At 41.2% G+C, this 20,236-nt stretch overlaps 1 protein-coding gene across 1 annotated transcript; it reads right to left on the reverse strand.

Annotated features, from left to right (window-relative positions):
• Nucleotides 1–714: 714 nt before the first annotated feature.
• wipf2 (WAS/WASL interacting protein family member 2) lies at nt 715–20,020 on the reverse strand. The gene is made up of 8 exons (XM_022767649.1): nt 19,548–20,020; nt 12,793–12,938; nt 11,861–11,993; nt 10,425–10,565; nt 8,622–9,287; nt 5,409–5,642; nt 3,743–3,844; nt 715–2,786 (listed from the first exon to the last, which is right to left on the reverse strand). Exons 2-8 carry the CDS (start codon nt 12,853–12,855, stop codon nt 2,743–2,745), a joined length of 1,383 nt encoding a protein of 460 aa, XP_022623370.1. The 5' UTR covers nt 12,856–12,938; nt 19,548–20,020; the 3' UTR covers nt 715–2,742.
• Nucleotides 20,021–20,236: the final 216 nt, after the last annotated feature.

Here is a 20,236-nt window from a genome sequence, read left to right on the forward strand (position 1 = left end):
CTAACTGCAGGAAATCAGAAAGTAGTTTTATTGTGGTACTCCAGCTACAGGAAGCTGATAATCTCGTCTTGTAAAGGACCCCTGTGTCAAATTTAGTTTTAATACCTTTATTATGAAAAGGTGAATGGATTTCTTCCTTCCTCATGAAACATTTTCAGTCGTTTCTTGTTGCACAAGAGTCAAAAACCCAAAGACACTGAAGTTACAACCGTGAACACGTGACACCAACACGCTGCTCGTGTGTTAATGCACCAATCTACAAAAGAGCATTATTTAGAGAGAGACGTTCACATGTCTGGTAAAATTTGCAACGCATAGTATTTCTATATTGTGATATTTCCACTTTTATTTGGATAAAGTATGTGAGTGCTTTTTTAATAATCACTTATTAAAACAGAAATAAAACACACCCAGTGCATCAGGTACCCTTTTTCCCAACAGGAATACATTTATTTGAAATTATTTCAAATGATAAAAACATGGTTGATTAACATGAAATGACCACAGGGTTCTTGCTCTTCAGCTTGGACAAGGTGAGAACGTGAGGACGCAAATGTGACGGGTCACCTGTGCGTCAAGGTGAGTGTACATCCAGGACAGGAAGTGTTGTTGTAGGTTTGTTTTCCGTCATCCACCACGTTCACTAATTTACCTAGTTTGTTTGTTTTTTTTTAAGAAACGGGATCCCCAAAAAAACTTGTTGGCAAAACCTCACACTCGTCCATTCAGCTCATTCACCCTTATGGCCGAACATCCAGAGAAGAGCTGCAGAGAGTCCGCTCTGTCAGACCAAAGCTCACCCACTGGAACATTGTTATAACTCTTAATCATTTCTCTTTCCTATATTACAAGCTTTTTACAACATAAAAATAGATCAATAACTATGATTACCATATTCCTTAATGTAAATATACAATATTTATTGCATTTCCAAATAGACTTGTTTCTTATTTACTTTGTTGTCATCATCTTCCCCCTAAAAAACAAAACAAAACGGAAAATAAAAGCACTGGTACCGATGAGGGTGACAACAGATGTGTGTAAGGCAAAGACCAGCAGGAGGCGCTGCATCACTGAGAATGGAGAGTCTGACCTGAACAAGCTTTTTCTTTTTTTTTGTTCATTTTTCCTGCATGGTATCTTAGTTTGAATATTAGTGTTTTAAAGTCGAGCTTAAAGAAAAGTGTAGTAAAGAACCTCCATCTGTTCAAACAGTTCTCTGGCACTTAAGTGTTTTCCTTTTTTTTTTTGTTTTTTTGTTTTGGTTAGCTGCTACCAGCTACAATCTGAACAAACTGCATAGCAATTTAACAACAACAACAACAACAACAACATATCGTCTTCCTCTGGCCGTACAGTCCTCCTTTAAAAGGACCAGCAGCAGCAAAAGTAAAATTATGGATCCAGAAGAGAGTTGAGCTTTTAGACCGACTTCCCTGGAAGAAGACTTCTGGAAAAAGAAAAGATAAATGATCCCTTATAAACTTCCTCCAAAACTCTGCGAATCTGCAGCTAAAAATCACCAAAACGTGGTCCAGTAAACGAACGATAACCGAGTGTCTGGAGAAAGATGCTGCTTGTGTGATCTACAGTTATTCAGACACATCAGGGACAAACTAGGAATCAACCCTCAAGTGCTTTTCTTTTCTTTTTGCTTTGTGTTACATCGATGTGAATGCAATCCTGATGTCGTAAGCGTCATGCACAGTGTCTCGGTTAAGCAGTTCACCTGCCGTGCAACATCGCCTGACGATGGAGATGAAAACACCCCCAGATAAAGACAAGAAGAGGGTAAAAAAAGGAAAAGAAAAGGAAAAAGCAGGAAAGTCTGTATCCGAATGTAAAGATAAACAACCAGGCGAGGCTGCTGTCATAATTTTGGCGAGCTTTCCTTAATGCATTTTATCCATGATCAAAGAGAGAGATTTATAGTTACATATACAACAAGTGTGGAAACTGTCTTCTCTCTGCAGTTCATTTGACTCCACCCGCTTTTGGCACACTGAGAGAGAGAGATGATTCAAACGCACCCTCCCCTGGCACTGCTGGAATGGCTATTAACGACATAAACTAACCAAAAAAACTAAACAGAAAACCATCACTAAGCCTCGTTTTCATGGCGTTATCAGCTCTGTGGGAAAAAACTTTTGGAGAGGAATCCATCTGCTGAAAACTCAAACATAAATTCAAAGACAGTTTCAATTTGTAGTGTTGAATTCCCCCCCCCCCCACAAATGAATGCTGACACCAAAAAATAATAAAATAAAATAAAAGATGTTGTTCAGAATTATGAAAATCACCATTATCATCATGAATATGCATAAAAAAAAAAGAAAAAAGAAGGTGGAATGCACAGGTTTGGAAGTGTTCGGAGTTTGGTCCTGATATGTCGTGTCAGACAGACGCCTCTAAGTCCAGTCAGCAGAGGAGAAGTCGACGTGGTCACAGTCACGAAGGTCGAGTCCGTTTCTCGCCTCCGAGTGGTTTTTATTCTCTCGTGCAAAAAACAGAAAGTGACCGATGAGTAGTGTCAAACCTGCGTGGTGTGGTAGTGTTTACTTTTTTTTTGGCCACTGTGCTTCCAGCTGGTGGTTTAGTGTTAGTGTGAATCTGTGTGTGTGTGTGTGTGTGTGTGTGTGTGTGTTTTGTGGTGTAGTGTGTTTGTGATTCGAGTGCTTCTTCACCGCTCCCTCCCGATGACCGTCCACCGACTGAGAGTCCAAGTCCTGAGCTGAGGCCGGTTCACCTGCCCACCGGCGGCGCTGGAGGAGCGCCTCTCATCGTGGCTGAGGGCACAAACAAAACAGAGGTCACTAAAGGTCAGAGCTCACACCTACAAACTGGTGGGAAGGATTAACTCTGGAAATAAGTAAACATGTTGTGACAGCAGTGTGAACATGTGAGAGTAAAGAAAACAGATCTTACAGCTGCAGCTGCATTATTTTGTCTTTTCACCCTCTGAGGTCTGAGGATATTTTCTCAACTTCTTTATATTTCTATGTTGCGGCAGCTTTTCTTAAAAGTTGTGATGCATGTTGCAATGTTTTTAGGTGGGTTTTTTTTTTGCAATGAAACTGCAGAAGAAAATAAGAATTGCAAAAATTGTCGCTATCTTCATAAAAAAAAAAAAAGAAATCATAATAATAATAATAATAATAATTCAAAGGCAACTTGTAGCAGTGAGAATAAATCCAGTGCAGTGCAGCTGGTGACTCAGTCTTCACAAATCTTACAGGGAGCAACAAGTGATTACTCTCCTCTGCTCTGTCTTAATCAAAAACATGTGAGTAAAATAGTAGATATAATAGAAACATCCGTCGACCTCAGAGCGTTGACTTCCTGTCTGCACCTGCAGTGGGAATGTATCTGAGCAGCTTTATAATAATATAACAAACAGTGTGAAGTGACGTTATCAGCTCCGTTTAGGTCCACCGATAAACTCATTTATCACATCAGTTACCTAAGTGAAGTATAATCACACCAAAAACAAAGTCTCGGGACAATGAGACAGTTGCATGATGGGTAACAGATGAAATCAAACCTCAGAGATAAATGATCCTTTTCTCCTCTTCAGTCCTGAACTTTCACCACTCTCTTTCCACTGAGCAAATAAACTGAACTAGTCTGACAACAACACTCTGCTCTCAGCGTGCAGAAGTGAAGGAAGAAGAAGAAGTAAAGAGAAGGAGAAGATAAACGTACTGAGGTGTGAACAGCGTTCTCTGCACACGCCCGTACGTACCCTTGCTGTTTTTGCTGGGGTACACCTTGCTGAAATGCCTGTACTCCTCTGGAGGCGGAAAGTCTTCCATGGGGTGGAAGTTGAACTTGGATTCAAAATCATCTGAGGAAAGATAAGAACACACCACACACGACACACACACACACACACACACACACACACACACACACACACACACACAAAACTGCTTTTAAAAATGTGCATATACCTTTAAATCAAGTCGGCAGTTTATTAGGAACACTTGAACAGTTTAGTCATTGAAGCTCATTATGTTCGACCTGCGAGGCTGCTGTTGCACCGGACTGTTTTACATTGAAAGATCTTTTTGTAAATGCCTCTGATCTAATGACACAATAGTATAAATACCGTTTTGCTTTGTGCAGTGTGTTTTGACTCTGGTGAATTTGAATTTCATTTAAAATCAAATATAAATCTACTCGTTGCCCTTCCCTCTAAAACAATAAAAATAAAATGTCATCAATAAAACAATTAACTAGACTTTTTTGTTTGGTTTAAAAACAACAACAATGCAGCCAAATTATTTTACACTTGAGTTGTAAATGTGTTAAACTTAAATTTGTAATTTGGGAACTTTTAAAATGGAAATAAAAACACAAACAAAATCAGATACAAACAGTTAAAAACGAAATGGTAAATCTATACACAATCCTCCAGTTGACCTTCCCTCGCGTTCATACAAGGCCAGAAAAAAGCTTCTTTAACAGGGACACAAACGTGGATTTAAAGTCACAGGTGTGCAGAGGTCCACAGGTGTGAATGAGCCTGATAACACGGTGAAAACGTCACTATGTCTGTCTGTTTTTCAAAGAACTAAACATGTTTGAACTTGTCTAAACCGTGAAAGGCTGGGGTCTCTACGGAGCTACTATTATTATGTAATATTTATTGCATATTAAATTGATATATGGACCGATGGGACAGAAGTTTTGGACCATTTAGTTTTTACTCTTTAAGGTTTTAGGATTTAAGTATTTTGTGGCTGAACTTGTGTTATGTACACGCCATGTCTGGGCCCATAGTGACGAGCTGTAGAGAGTGTATTCTTGTATTCTGTTTTTATTTCTGATTTGAGTGAAATAAATCAATAAATGAAAAACGCTAGAAGCTAAAAACACATCCGTTTAACTTCACAGTCATTTTTCCTCTTTAAATTCTTCGTGTTGGAAAATAGAAACGTCACACATCACTGTCCTGTTACTTTGACTTTCTGCGTTTTCTCAGTTTTCTGAACAGTGAGAATTCGACAGTAATCTAGGAACCGGCCCGCCTCCCGGTTTGTTCCAGTGCGACAGGAAAGAAAGAAAAAAGGCTTGTTTGCATGGCAGCAGTGGGATATTTGACTATCGACGGCCATTTCATCACTGGCGCCGCCATCGCATCAAGATCATAAACAAAACCATGTTAACAACTCGTGTGACTGAGCGTCAGACGCACAGCTGAGGACGAGAGGAGAGGAGGGGGGAGGACCAGGACGGGTCAGAACGAGTTCATCATCACAATGACTGATCATAGAGAGGAAGGAGCACGTCAGGAGTCACAGTAGCTCATCTCAGGTGTTCATCTCTGTGACAGGCAATAATAATATATATATAATATATAATAATACGGATCAAATAAAGGCGAGGGAGCGAGCGTTCTGACTTACCCATGATGGACTTGGAGGAGGACATGTTGGAGTGGCCGTTCCTGATGGGCGGGGGAGGTGGAGGGGGTCCGGCCGGGGTGCGGGAGGAGGAGGATGAGATGGAGGAAGAGGAGGGAGGAGGAGGCGGTTTGCCCACTCTGGTGTGGGACTCTGAGCTGTTGACGCGGTACGGGGGCGGGGGAGGAGGGGCGTCCCGACCGCCGTTACGAGACCCGGGATGGGGCACCTGGGGAGCTACACACACACACACACACACACACACACACACACACACACACACACACACAGTTGAGTTGAGTTTCATGTTGAGTCGGACTTTCAGTTTAACACGATGTAAAACAGAGAAAAGCAGCAAATGCTCACGTTTGAGAAACTGAAACCAGAGGATGTTTGGAATCTTTTGCTTAATAAATGACCGATCGATTATCATTTGTTGATCAGTTTATTGCTTGGGGGATTAACTGGCTAATCGTTTCAGCACTGAACACACACAGAACCAGCGGTACGGTTCTTTAAAATACTGCACAACAGTGATATCCGACAACGTAAGAATGACAAACACTTTTCTGTTGTTCTTTGTAGAGAATCAATCAATCAATCAGCTGATAAATCTGATAATTGAATTATCATTTCAGGCATTTTCAAAGCTTTCCAGCCTCTCAAACATGAGGTTTTGATAAGTTTCTTTGTCATATGACCATAAACCGAATCTCTTGAAAGCTCTGTGGGACTTTAAAACAAGTATTTTTTCTTTACTATTTTATAGAAAAAATTATTAATAAGTAAATAAATGAATAATGAAAATAATCATTAGTTCTAACCCTAGTTTATGCCTAAACTGCAGCAGTCGGTTACAGTTCGATCTGGAGACACGAACAGCTATAAACTGTGTTCAGTTACTTCCAGCAGACGCTGCAGCCGCTGTACGGCTCTGTAACACATCGTTTTTCTTCTCTTTCTACGCTTCTAAATATCAGAACTCTAATAAAGCAGAGTAACGAGAAGCAGAGAGAACAGAGGAAACAGCAGTCGCCCGGCGAGTTCATGTGGAAGCGGGAGGGGAAAAGCAGAGACAGTGAAAGTGAAGAGGAATGCTGGAATATTCCACAGGGCTTCAGGAATGCAGAGAAACCAGGAGGCCTCGTGGCGAATCGCTCCGTCGTCCAATCACAACACAGAGCTCCGGCTAACAAGTGCCTTCCTGTTTGGTGTGTTCACTCTGAATTTAAATCATGAATATGTTTCCAGTGAGACGTAAATCTGCTCTGAGGAGGGAACAAGATCATCAGCTGGAAGTTTCATCAAAGAGGTCGAGGATCATTTCTGTAAAACTAGGACGACTTGTAGGAGTGGGCGTCTTAAATCCTACAGTATTTCTTTCTATTTCAAAACACACACACACACACACACACACACACACACACACACTTTGCAGGAGTGCACGTACAATACAGGAGAGCGAGTATGAGTATGAAGGTGTTTGTAAGTTTACGGAACAAAAAGCCAAAAAAGAGATTAAAAGGAGACGAGGAGAGTATTTCTATGGTTGGGGTCAAATTATGGAACAATGCTAATTTAAATTTTAATTCGCTTTTCAGAAGAATAAACTTTTGTCTTTGAGGGTTACAAATGTGAATGTTTCTTAATTTATGGAAAAATACAAATATAAATGAAAAGAAAAAAGTGTAATATCCTTTTGGTTCTTTAAAGATACAGAGATATTTCTGAGCTTAACTGATAAGAAAATAGGCCTGAGCCTGTTCAGTCATAACTTAATACACAGACCGTCGACTTGTTGTTTCTGTCTATACTGTTAATATTTACTGTTTTACTGTAATAAAAAAAATCTACCCAAGCACACACGCCAACATTCAGCACATCTGCTCCACATGTTGAAATACTGTAATTTCCCCGACTGTCGCTCCAACGAGGAAAAAAACAAACAAACTGAAAAAGCATCTGGAGATATCATAAGAAATATTAAACGACAGTATGTTCAGCGTCTGCGCAGACACCATGTCACTGCCCTGTGCTCTACTTCCAGACGTGAGGAGGTGCGATCATGTGGAGGAAATGTTTAAACTCAGCGCTGCAGGTTCAGAGATAACGAGTCAAAACTTGCTGCGGCTTCAGTGTGAACATTCCTCCAGCTGAGGATGGAGACTGATGTCGCCTCCTTCACCGGGACCGTTCAAACATTAACGCTACATCCACGCTAACACAGTTTAGTTGTAATATGCATTTTAAAATTTTCCAGCCGCAGAGACTTTAGGAAACGCTTTTACTTTGAAAACTCCAGGGTTGTATTTTAGTTTGATGGGGTTTTATCAGTCACGACAAACAGTATCCTCCTGTCATGTGACCCTGTTCTGGATGAAAACAAACGGCACCAGCCTCGACTACCAGTGATTGTCATCTTTTAAACTCTGCATTTTTATAAAGCAAATAAAACCTGTAGTTTTACTTTTCACGTACACGTGAACGGTCATGTGAATTGCGTTTCAGGCGTGTTAGTGTGGAATGAGATTATTTCTGATACGGAGCTAAAACTCTTGTCTGGACAGAGATCTTTTTTATTTTAAAACGCTGTTTGACATTTTATGACGACAGATTCTCCACCAAGACACAATTAACTGACAGTCTGTAACTGAGTGATTGTTCAGTTACGGACATTTTATAACTCAAACAAATAAATAATGGAACAGCTGATTTAATTGATTGCCAGATTGTCTTTTGTTAACAATAATAATGAGTGTAAGTTGCGGCTCTCGACAGTGAAAGGAAAGTATATTTGACATAAATCTGCTCTCAGATCAGTAATCTGGGCTGGTTAAGTCATTTTTCAGGAATCACAGGTAAAGTAACTTGTGGTAGTTATTCACTATCTTCTGTTTAAGGAATAAACTGAACCTGAACTTGTGCTGTGACTGTTGGAGTGAACAGACCTTTACTGGAAATATCCCAGTGTCTAATATCAGTTCTAATAACAGTTATCAGCAGTTTGAGAGTGGAACTTTCTTTTAACTATGCCTTTAAAACTAAACTAACACTAACTAATACTAACAACTAACTAACTTTACCTAACACTAAATCCTGATTTCAAATCTTAGTTTCCACGAAGGCGTCACTGACGGTCCTGTACAAGTAGCATGAGTCCTGACCTCTGACCTCTAAAACACAGAATTAGTGATGATGTTGTGGGGTGTACTGTACCTGCTCTGCGTCCAGGCGGCTCTCTGGCGGGGGGCGGTGGTCTGGCGCCCTGCTGAGAGGATGGAGACGGTGAAGGCGGGGGCGGAGGAGCGTGGCTGCGTCCCTGGCTGCCTCCTGATGTGTGCTTTTTGTGCAGGGAGTTGTGCCTCTGCGGCAGCTCCGGAGCACCGCCCCCGTCTACGTGGGACGGCCCGTTGGAGACTGACGTGTGCGGTCTGTAGGGCGGGGGAGGCGGAGGGGCAGAGGAGCCACCTGTCGGAGGTCTGCTGGAAGACGGAGGCTTCACGGAGCTGGGAGGGGTGGGGCCTCTGCTGGGCGTCGGTGGGAGGGGCTTTTCTCTGCTGTGAGAGGATGTGGAATGTGGAGCGTGTGCTTTCTGGTTGGGGGTAGGCGGAGCGTTGCCACGGCCACCCCTGCTGAAGGGCGGAGGAGGGGGCGGGGCGGAGGTGCTGTGCTTCATCCCGCCGCCTGTGGACGAGCTGCTGCCGCTGGAGGGCCGGGAGATGTCGGGGAGCGAGGGGCGGTGGGAGCGCTGGTGCTCCGGTGGAGAGGGCTTGTTGGCTGGGGAGGGCGAGCTGGAGCGGCCTGTCGGGGGGCGGGGGGCCGTGGGTCGGGACCCCGGGGGCCTCAGTGCAGATCTGCCCACTGAACCACCTGCTGAACCATCTGGGTGGAGGACAGACAGGTGGAAAAACACTTTCAACACCTCAGACCTCTGAAGGTAAAAACTGTTGCAACAGGCTGCAACTAAAGGCTGTTTTCATTATTGATTAATCTGAAGAAAATAATAAAATTAAAAAATAAATGAAATATTAACATGATTTATTATTAAAATAAATAATTAATTGATGATCAAAATAATAATAATTCGTTTTTTTGAGACATTGTCAGAAATGTGTAAATTTAATTCTATGTTAACTGAGGTCGTAGTTAAAGCTGGTGCTGAACTGGATTACTTCATATTGACGGGTGTTTTTAATTTTACTTATTTAAACACGAGGGGTCAGACAAATCCAACAAATTCAATACCAGACAAATCAAAGTCCTTCCTCATATGAATCTCTGCATCACTATAAAACAGATGATCGATTATATGAGTTGTTGTTTTATTCATTTTATCCATAATAATATTCCAAATTCAATCTAAATGGCAAAGTCAATAACCTACATCCTCATCATTTAGCTTCACCAGCTGGAGCACGGGGGTCAAAGGTGACGGTCGCTCTGCTCTGCATTAGCATCATGCTAATCCCACCTGTTAATATTTGATATCTGTGAAGTTAAGCTCCGAGTTCTTGCTTTTTATTCATGATTCACGTCACTCGTTCCTCACGGCTTTCGCTCCGACCACAGATGTGTTTGCTCCATCAGAGATAAGTGGAGGAGGGTGGAGGAGGGGCGGAGGGGGAGGTGCATTAAGTTGAAAATAACTATGTTGAAATCCCCTCTGCTGATTCATGCACTCTGCCTTGTGTGAATTTGCAAATATTTTATTTCTATCACCACAAACTGACAGATTACTGGGAGTAGAAACAAAAATAGAAGCTCGGGGGAAACGACGTGTATCTACTCAGTCCATCTACTGTGTGTGCAGATAGACTGTGTGTGTTGCTGACAGATTATCAGTGACTGATGTAATGTGGCTCAGGTGGACTTTGACTTCAGGTTTCCTCTCTGGTTTATTTATTTACACAGACGATGAAGACGCTTCGACAAAAATGCTGCAGTTTTCACAGAAAACCTGAAAATCCAGCAGCAAAACTCATAAATAAAAAAGAAATTACAAATAAATCACATTTTTACCTGTGACTGGGCGTAATTTTGGCACACCGCCTTGGAAAAGGCCCCCCATTCCCATTGGTCCTCCGCCTCCAAAACCTCCACCTCCGCCTCCGCCTCCGCCTCCGCCTCCGCCTCCACCGCTGCCGCCACTTCCTCCTTGTTCTGGTGAAACAAATTAGGCAAATGTCAATACAAACAAATATGAAAGTGGGACTAGGAAAACATTTTAATATTCAAATACTTCAGGAGAATAGAGGTTATTTAACACCATGAGAAGGTGTGCAGGAAAGAAAAGAGCTACAATATATTTTCACCGTCTTTGATAAACAACACTTGGACCTGAGCTGAATCTTTATCACGTCAGAAATGTGTTGAACCGCTGATAGAAAAGAAGAGTGTCCACTGAGTTCCTCCTTTCTACGCAAATATTCCTGTTTCCTCTTTCTTTCAAGTACAACACCGACCCAGGCAGACGGCTCACACTCAACACAGCCAAGCCTGGGTGAAAGACCAGGACACTCTCACTAAAAAACAATACAACCAGAATATTTTCACACCTTTGATTGTGAAGAATATCTCCATAGTTATTCATTTTCTTTGAAATTGTTAAACTAAACTACTGAAATCAATGCCATTAAATCCACACAGGCAAATATAAACATTCCTATACTGAAGATTACAAAGCGTTTTAAATACGAGTTCAGTTAAAGATCATGTGTTTGAGGATTTAGGGACGTACACTGAGTTGGCAGGAAGAACAACGAGCTACAGCCAATCGGTTCATTTCAGCGCTCACGTTAACGGGTTAGAGCCGACACACCGCCTGATGATGTCACAGTGACATCACACCAGCAACATCACGTATAACGGACAGTTTCCACGACAGTTTCTCTGTCTGCGCTGAATCTGAACGACACAGACACGGAAACATTTCAGCAGCTGCACGAGGCGACTGTGACTTTTTAGAGACGTTTTCTGTCAAAAATAAATCAGAAATGAATTTATACTGAAAAGAAATCCGACAATCGAGTGTCCTGTGAACTCTAGAGAGAGACACAGGCGGTTATAACGTTCAGATTTAGTTCTACCTGTGTTAGTTTGTGTTGCATTACACAGACGAGTTTCTGTTATTTAATCTTCCAATACTGATGATGATTGATTGATGGGGTGGATAAAACACTAGAAACTAATACAGAACACTATACTAGTAATAAAGTAATAAACCTACTTTAATAAAGATTCTGAAATCCCCCCAAAAAAGAAAAAAGGGAAACCAAAAACACATTTTACACAAACACAAAATAATCTTAAATCAAGATTCAGTAACTAGTAACTTTTCCTTTATTCCACAAACACAAAACAAATCAACTACCTGCCACCACTGACACGTCTGTGATCTCTCTGTTAATGTGCTGAGTGTGTTTGTGTGCGTCTACAACCAACGTGCTGTGACTCACTCTCCAGGACGGGAGCGCTCCGGTCGTTGACCGCGGCGACCTTCTTCAGCCTAGTGCCTTTGCAGATGTCTGACAGCAGCGCTCCTCTGCCTTTGGCCTCGGATGAGCTCAGTTTGGGAGGAGTCGTGTTCGCCTGCGACGGGGAGAACAAACAAAACAAAAAAAAAAAACACACAAAACAAAGTCACCAAATGAAAATCCTGTGATCACACCTTCATCTCCTCTGGTCTGAACTACAGTGGGGAGTTTGCGGACTCTGTTTGGTTTCAAACTGCACACTTAGTCACATGATTCAGGAGCAGGTTTACTGCACAGCTTTTGATGACTCGTGATCCTGTCAGCCTTTTACTTCTCACTCCTTCAAACTGCAGATTGTACTGTAATCAACTGTCTCTAAAGTTCCTGGCAGGTGAGAACACAAACATGAGAACATGGCCGTCTGCCCGGACTTCAGGCTGGACTCATTTTCTTACACTTTACAGTTTTCCAAGAATAAATCAAACATGTTTTTGTGCTGGACTGTTCACGACTGTCCCTTTGTAGTCTCGCTGAAATCCTGCTTATACAGGACAGTGTGTTCATGCTCAGTGTTTCCTTTCACCGGGGAAAATTTCCAAAATAATGTCCAACTTTTTAAAAAGAAAGCAAGCAAAATATTACTGATGCAAAAAACAGGAAGCTGCTCACCTGTAATTCTGTACAGGTGAGTCACTAAAAACTAAAGCCTTAGAAGTTAGAAATACACTGACTCAACCACTGAATGTAAGATATCACAGAGGTGTGGCTAAAGCAGAGGCCAGTGAACATTTACAGTAAACTTCTCTGGATAAAAAGCGGTTTATGTCCCATCATGTAGTGGAAACTTTAACTGCTTTGTAAGTGAATGCTGCGACACCGAGCTGTCTAACATCGCTGTGTGTCCAGTCACTGACCTGATTGAAGGTGGGTGGGGGAGGGGGTCCGGGGGGAGGAGGGGGAGGGGGAGGAATAGGCATCCTGTCCCTCTGTTGGCACCTCTCTGTGTGGGGTAAAAGGCGGGCGACTTCACCGTCTCAGCTGGGACGACACGCGCTGACTGCTGCAACACAACGAACACAACAACAACAACAACAACCGTTAGATGATCAATAAAAAACTGGGACGTCTGTGCGGGTGCAGCCTCGTATGTAAAACAAATCCTGTTTCTAAGTGAATTGTTGAATGTACAGCAATCACAAACTGCTCTTGTCTTGGACACAAAACCTGTGTGCACATCAGCATTTTTGGAATTGATACCTGCGTACCAAGTTTCTTAATTTGAAAGGATGTATTCCTGTTTGCTTAATCTACATTTGAGAGGAAAAATCTGCATAGTACAAATACAAATAATACAAATAAACACTTAATTTCTACTAGCAAGATCTGCCATCCTGAGCAAGGAAACTACTGGACCGGGTCGTAGGTGCTTGAAGACGTTTCACCTCTCAGCTAAGAGGCTTCTCCAGGTCTAAGGCTACGTCCACACGACTACGTCCTCATTTTAAATCGAACCTCTTTCGCTACGTTTCCTCCTCCAGAGTTTTCAAGCATCGAAAACTGAGACTTTTGGAAACGCTGCTGGACCCTTTTTAGTTTGAAAACTCTGGCGTTGTGTTGTCGCCTGAAATTCTGCATCTTAACACTGCAGCTGTCTTTACAAAACAAAAAAAATACTACGAATGAGGAACAGCAACCAATCAATTGCAGAGTTGATAATCTGCTTCCTGTTTGCACCGGCTCACACATGCTCAGTGTACGTGACCGCTCAGGCGTGAACGAGTTTTCAGGTGTGATAGTCTGGACAGAGATCGTCTTCGTGTGATGTAGTCCCGGGTATTTAACCTCTGCGGGGTCGTTATCAAGGCGTCACTTGGTTTGTTAGTGCTCCTGGCCCCCTCCTATATATACTCCTCATCTATCTCATATTTTTTGTCATTTTCAATCAATATTCAATTAATTGAAGAGTTTTAACTTGACCATTACTCATATTTAATCATCAGTCGTCAGGCTTTTACCGGCTCAATAGAAGAAACTCACTCCTTTTATTTGTAGGACAAAACCTGAGCTGGCAGAAACATGAGCTCACCATGATCAGTTGCAGTTACAATATTTTCCTGCTTCCACGTGTGCCGTGTTAAAGAGAAAACAAGATGAGGAGCTGGACGCCAACAAGCCTCATCCTGCTCCTTCACTAGTGGAAACAAATGGCTGCTCCCACTTCACTCTAAAGAAAACATTCTTGGTAGAAGGAAGCCGTCGCTGACGCAGCTCCTGCGATACGTCAGCGTAGCGTGGAGAAGATGGACGTTTTTGACGAGGACCCACAGACAGAAAGAGGCTTAGAGCGATTTAAATCTCTGCTTTAATTCATGGGATCTCGTCTGTAAATCCAGAGGGAAATATCTGGACCACTTCTGGATGGATTGCCGTTAAATTTGCTACAGATATTTATGGACCTCCGAGGATAAATCCTACTGACTTTGGTGTCATCAAATAATAGTGACTGTCCAAGGTGATCTCTTCAAATGTCTTGTTTTGTCCAATCAACAGCCTAAAGCTCAAAGTTAAATCTGTTCACTGTGATTAAACAAGAGAAAAACAGGAAGTTATTATTGATCATCAGACTATTTTGCATTTAATTCTTTGTTAATCTATACGTTGCAGCATCAACCTGTGTTTGGTTCATTTGTAAAGTTCCTGATCATAAAAAAAGAAATTCCTGATTAACAGATACCTTTTATGACGTGATCAATCAGTATTTTATGCTTGTTTAGTTACAGAAACAGAAATGCATCAAGTAAAACAGCAATTATATTATTTTTGGTTACAGTGAACAGTCTGTTTGACCAATGTTTGTGTTTCATATTGGACATGGACCCTTAAAAATAAATAAATCTTCACAAGATCTTAATAATAAGACCTGAAAACATTCATGTGGAATAGAGCTGAAAGGATGAGTTGATTCACTGATCTGTAACTATTTTGATAATTGATTAATCTTCACAAAAAATGCCACAAATGGGCTTCTGCCTGTTCCTCCTATTGAAGATTTCTGGCAATTAATCGATAATGAAAATAATCGTTAGTTGCAGCCCTACATAAGAGGACAGACGAGGTATTGGATATTTAAATTCTGAATAAATATTGAAACAATATTCGAAAGTTTCTCTTTTATATCAGTGCAAACTGAATATCTTTGTGTTTTAGAGAAAAAAAACACATTTAAAGACTCTGTGTAATATAATGGGCATTTTTGCCATTTTCTGATATTTTAAGTAATCAGCAAACTAAATGATGATGAAAATAATTGTTTGTTGCAGCTCTAATGAGACATATTTTCAGATTTAGCCAGCTGTCAGTGTGGATGTAGTTCTGAGGGTTTGTTGCCGTTGGTAGTAGTTCTGAGGGTCGGGCTCAGAAGGAAGGCCGGCCTGCAGGAGCATTATGTGGATGCATATGGTGGCCTTTGCACATTTTCTGGAGGCAAGGTGCACTGCTCTGTGTAGCATCTGTTATTTAGTGCTGCCTAAGGGATTCAATGGCTGTGACATGCTCCTTTTACTTCTCTGCCTTGATGGGGATTGTCAAGTCCCTGGAAAGTTCATATTCTCTCTGTTTTACCATGAGGTACTTTCATTTCTTGCAGGTCTGCCACTGCTCCGTCAGCCAAGAACAGAAACCTGAGGCTGCAGTGGACACACACTCACCAACACCAGACAGATGAAGATCGGAAAAACTGAGCCTGGTGTGATGGATCTGGATTTGTGCTGAGGCAGCAGCTGGTAGAGTCAGAGTCTGAAACCATGGACCCAACCTGCCCTTGTGTCAACAGTCCAGGCTGCTGGTGGTGGTGGTGGTGGTGTGATGGTGTGGGGAGTCCTTTGATACCAGTCAATGACCATGTTCCTCCCTTCATGGTCACAGTTCACCATCTTCTCGTATCTCCTTCCAGCAGGACACTGCTCCATGTCTCAAAGCTAAAGTCGTCTCAAACTGGTTTCATGAACCATCATCATTTATAGTTTTTTGATGCTGCATCAAACGTTTTACTTTAGATAAAGCGTGGAGCTTTTCACTGTTATTAACGTTATTGGTAGTTTTACTGGTGTTTGTATTTGTTGTTTTTCGTCTTTGATTTTAATTCACATTGTTTTGCATTATGATGTAATTTTTACTTGAGTGGACCCCAGGAGCTTCGTGAGAGTACAGCATGCCTTTTTCAAAAATAAATGACAGATTAATTGATAATGAAATTAGCTGCTGGTTGCAGCTCTATTTTAAAGTAAAAACACCAATTATTAACAACAGAACTAATCACTTTTACCCAGAATGCTCCTGTATGTTGTAAAACTTCTGTAAAAGTTGCTGCTCTTGTAGAAAAAAGTAGAAAACGCATCCATACGCCTCCCTGTGATACACCTGTACCTGAAAGTGCTCTAAATGTGTCAGCTCTGCACACAATGACTAACTCAGGTCCCTGGATCTCCCCAAACCAGTTAGCTGCCTGGGCCCATTGTCGGCTCATGCAGGCTGCGTCGGCTCCTCACCCCACCCTCCCCACCCTCCGCTCCTCAGGCTGCTGGGCTGAGTGTCGGGGCAGGTTTTCACCGAGGGAAACCAAAGGAATCTCACCAAGCAAGCTCACTGGTTAGTCAGTGACATGGTTTGAATGGAGAGGCCCAGCAGCAGAGGCAGAGACTGAGAGTGGGGGATTAAAGAAGTGTTTGACACAGACACTAGTTTATATTAATTACACTAATTATAAAACCACAATTAACAAACCTTAAACAATGACGTCATTCTGTTTGAACCGAGATGTGTTAACCTTTAATCAACTCAATCGATCACACCCACTTCATGTAAATGTTTTACATTATATATATATATATATATATATATATATATATATACTGTTAGCCATTCAGGTATTTATCAAGGTTTTTAAATCACTCTGCTTCTAAATCAGAGCTTTAACAATTTGTAGATTAACTGTCACAGCAGCATCTCAGACTAGATAGATGAATGGATGTTAAGAATAATAGCTAGTCGACATTACTTTCTATTTTTGGGGGAAAAAAACTGGTCTTCTGCTGACACAAGTATTTTGCAAAACATTAACAGATGTAAGAATTACTGAGCGCCTTGAAGGGATCTAAAACAGCAAAATAAAGTCTCTTGATACAGAATACTTGGAGTGAGGCCTGTCTTCTGTCCTTTAGTAAGATGAGAATAACCTTAAGAAATAGTTTGTTGTTAATAAAAATAATAATAATAATAATCATATTTTGGTAAGTGATTCATTGTTTAATCATGTTTCAGTTTAATTAATAAAAAAGATAATTGTCGGATTAATCGACAATGAAAATAATCATTAATTGTTGCCCTACATAAGAGGACACATGAGGTATTGGATATTTAAATTCTGAATAAGTACAAAATTAGAACAATATTCTAAATCTCTTATCAGCGTCCCCTTATATGATGATCTGACGGCTTTTAGAAAAGAAGATTAAAAGAATATTTCTTGTCCTCTGCAGCACAAAAGAACACACAAAACTGGCAGCCACACACTGATAAAAAAACCAACAGGTCCTGACCTTTGACCCCTATAATCTGAATAATCATTTCCATTCAAGATCAAAGTAAAATGAGGTCTTAAGTGGGTCATGATCGCTGAGGATTGGGCTGCATTTAGCTGTTCACCCAAACATTTGGTAAACAGCCATATAATGGAAAAAAGTTTCCCCACATCAACTGTGTGAGGCTACAGAGAGGAATACAGCCAGCAAGGGGGTGGGGGTGGGGTGGTGAATGAGGAAGCTGGATGCTTTTGTGGTTGAGGAAATACACTGAGCGGCAGGCCTGTGGCTGTGTGTGTGTTTCTAGGCTTTTTCTGGGAAAATGGCAGCCTAAGATATTAGTATTCCCATTTTAGAACACTTTGTACTTGTACTCTTACGCTCTTATTGTGAAAAATTGAACTACCCAACTGTATACACATTTTTAGTCCGCTACTTTTTGGTCTGATTAAATTATTTAAGTCACTTTTCATGCAAAAAAACATTCAAACATTTCATGGTTTTAGGGTTTCAACTAATGAGTATTTTCATTATTGATTAATCTCGCAATGCTTTGATCTATAAAACATAACAGGGATAAATGCCCATGACGACATCCCACAGCCCCAGGTGGTGTTATCAGAATGTCTTGTTTAGTTTGATCTACAGTCCAAAATGTAAAATTATCCAACTTACTATGATGTAAGAACAAGAAAACCTAAGATTTGAAAAGCTGGCACCCTTTAATTGAAAAATAAGTGAAAATATTAATTAATCATCAGAAATGGTTGGTAATTAGTTGACTAATTGTTGTAGCTCTACATGGTTTCAGCTTCTCAAATGTGACTTTTTGCAGTTTTTCCTTGTCTTATTTAAATTACAGTCAGCTTAATAGTTTTGAGTATTGGACTGTTAGTCACAAAGAAACCCAAAGACATGACAACGAATAATCATTTCACCCATTTCTAAAGCAAAATGTCAAATATTTACAGTGTCTAACTTCTCAAATATGAGGAATTGATGTTTTCTTTTGTCTCACATGATAATAGGTGGAATATGTTTGGATACTGGACTGTTGGTCAGACAGAACAAGGCATCTGAAGAAGTCACCTTGGTCTGTGGAAAACAACAACCAGCGTTTCTCACTATTTTCTGGCATTTTGTAGACAAAGCAATCAATCAAGAAAAGAGATTCAGATTAATCCATAATGAACCCTGGGTTTCTCCAGATTTAATACTACATAAAATGTAATTGAATACCTGTTGCACAGTCATTTTGCTCAAGCATGAAAGATATCCATGTAAACCACTAGGGATGATAAAGCCCAGACTGCCTTACTGAGTGCAATGAGAAATAAACGTCAATTTATTTACATTTATTTCACATTTTTGTCATTATTTCCTGCCAACGCTCTTATACTATAGTTAACTGATCACTCCACATGACCAGGCCCTAAATAAGCAACAGAAAATGGATGGATGAATCAATTACAAAGTGACTAGTTAGTTTAAGCTCAGAGGTCTAGAACAATTGTGATCACCTGCAAAAACATTTTATAACCAATGTTAGTGTCTACGCGGGCTATAGAAACTATGAGACTGCTGGCAATGAAAGACTTTTTCATGCCTTCTAATGTCTTTTTTTTTGTTTTAAAGAAAACCTAAATCAAACAAAGACTATATATATATATATATATATATATATATAAAAGAGTTTAGACATCTATCTGCCATCGAAGCGAGTTTTGCATACTGCCTACAAAGTACATTTTCTTGATATTGCTTACAAATTTAAAGTGAAGGGAAGTTTATGAAGCAGTGTTTTTACTTGTGTGTAATGGTAAGATATTTGACATTTTACCGAAGCAAAGGATCTGCATACTTCTCCCACCAGAACATAAATCATACATGTTGTTGGGTAAATTCATCGGGCAGAAAACACTCAAACCGACCGACATTAAGCACAGGAAAACAGGATTAATCAGGCCTGGGCAGGTTGTGCAGCTGCTGCAGCCGCTCCCAGGTAAATATCCACTGCAACAAACACACCTGGTACTAGCTTAAACTTAGGTGGAGTAAAGTTAGCTTCGGTAGCCTGACATTTAACTTACCCTGGCTCGAAGAAGCGGAGGTCTGGTAGTCTCGTCCTCCAAAACAACATGAATGGAAAGTGCCGTTGTGGCAATCCGTGGTCAGAGCAGTTTGACAAAAAATTAGGATGGGAGGGTGCTGGCAGGTCGCGGTGATGTAACTTAACGCCACCAAAAACACTCAGAAGTTAGCCGGCTAACGTTAGCCTGCAGTCGACGGTTTACCAGCTCAGCTAGTGGCGGTTACACTGGCGCTAGCCGCTGTTAGCCCTTAGCTGTTAGCTGTTAGCTGTTTACTTCCCAGCTGTCAGTGTCAGCGATGTCCGGCTCTCGCTACAAGACGTCTCTGAGATAAAACAGCGCATAAAACAAATTGTTAAAAGCGTTTAAGAGACACTTTTAACTGTTTCAGGTAGCTATAGAAAAGTTTACCCGCACTCCTGACCTGCGAGCAGAGCCATACTCCCCGCTGACACAGTTTAATCGGTCCCTGCTCGGAAACACGGAAACGGGCCGAACGACACAAAATGGAGGCACGTCAGCGCCGCGTTCAGGTGCTGCAGGAAATTCCACGCCTAACCTGTAAGGTCGGTTGTAATGTAATGACGAGCGTCAGGCATCGAGTGAAGTGGGGGGAAGTAGCTTAACACAGGAGTTGAACCTGACAGAGATGGATGTCTGGACGCCCCCCTTCCAGGGTTCAATTGCAA

This window comes from Seriola dumerili, unplaced genomic scaffold (genome assembly GCF_002260705.1).
Source record: "Seriola dumerili isolate Sdu_G_001 unplaced genomic scaffold, Sdu_1.0 BDQW01001246.1, whole genome shotgun sequence".
Lineage (NCBI taxonomy): Eukaryota > Metazoa > Chordata > Actinopteri > Carangiformes > Carangidae > Seriola > Seriola dumerili.

Coding starts and splice junctions, on each gene's coding strand:
- wipf2 (XM_022767649.1), bottom strand. CDS start 12,855: ATGCCTATTCCTCCCCCTCCCCCTCCTCCCCCCGGACCCCCTCCCCCA. Junction 5,643..8,621: donor GCCGCCTGGACGCAGAGCAG/GTACAGTACACC, acceptor GTGTGTGTGTAG/CTCCCCAGGTGCCCCATCCC. Junction 2,787..3,742: donor CCCCAGCAAAAACAGCAAGG/GTACGTACGGGC, acceptor TTGTGCCCTCAG/CCACGATGAGAGGCGCTCCT.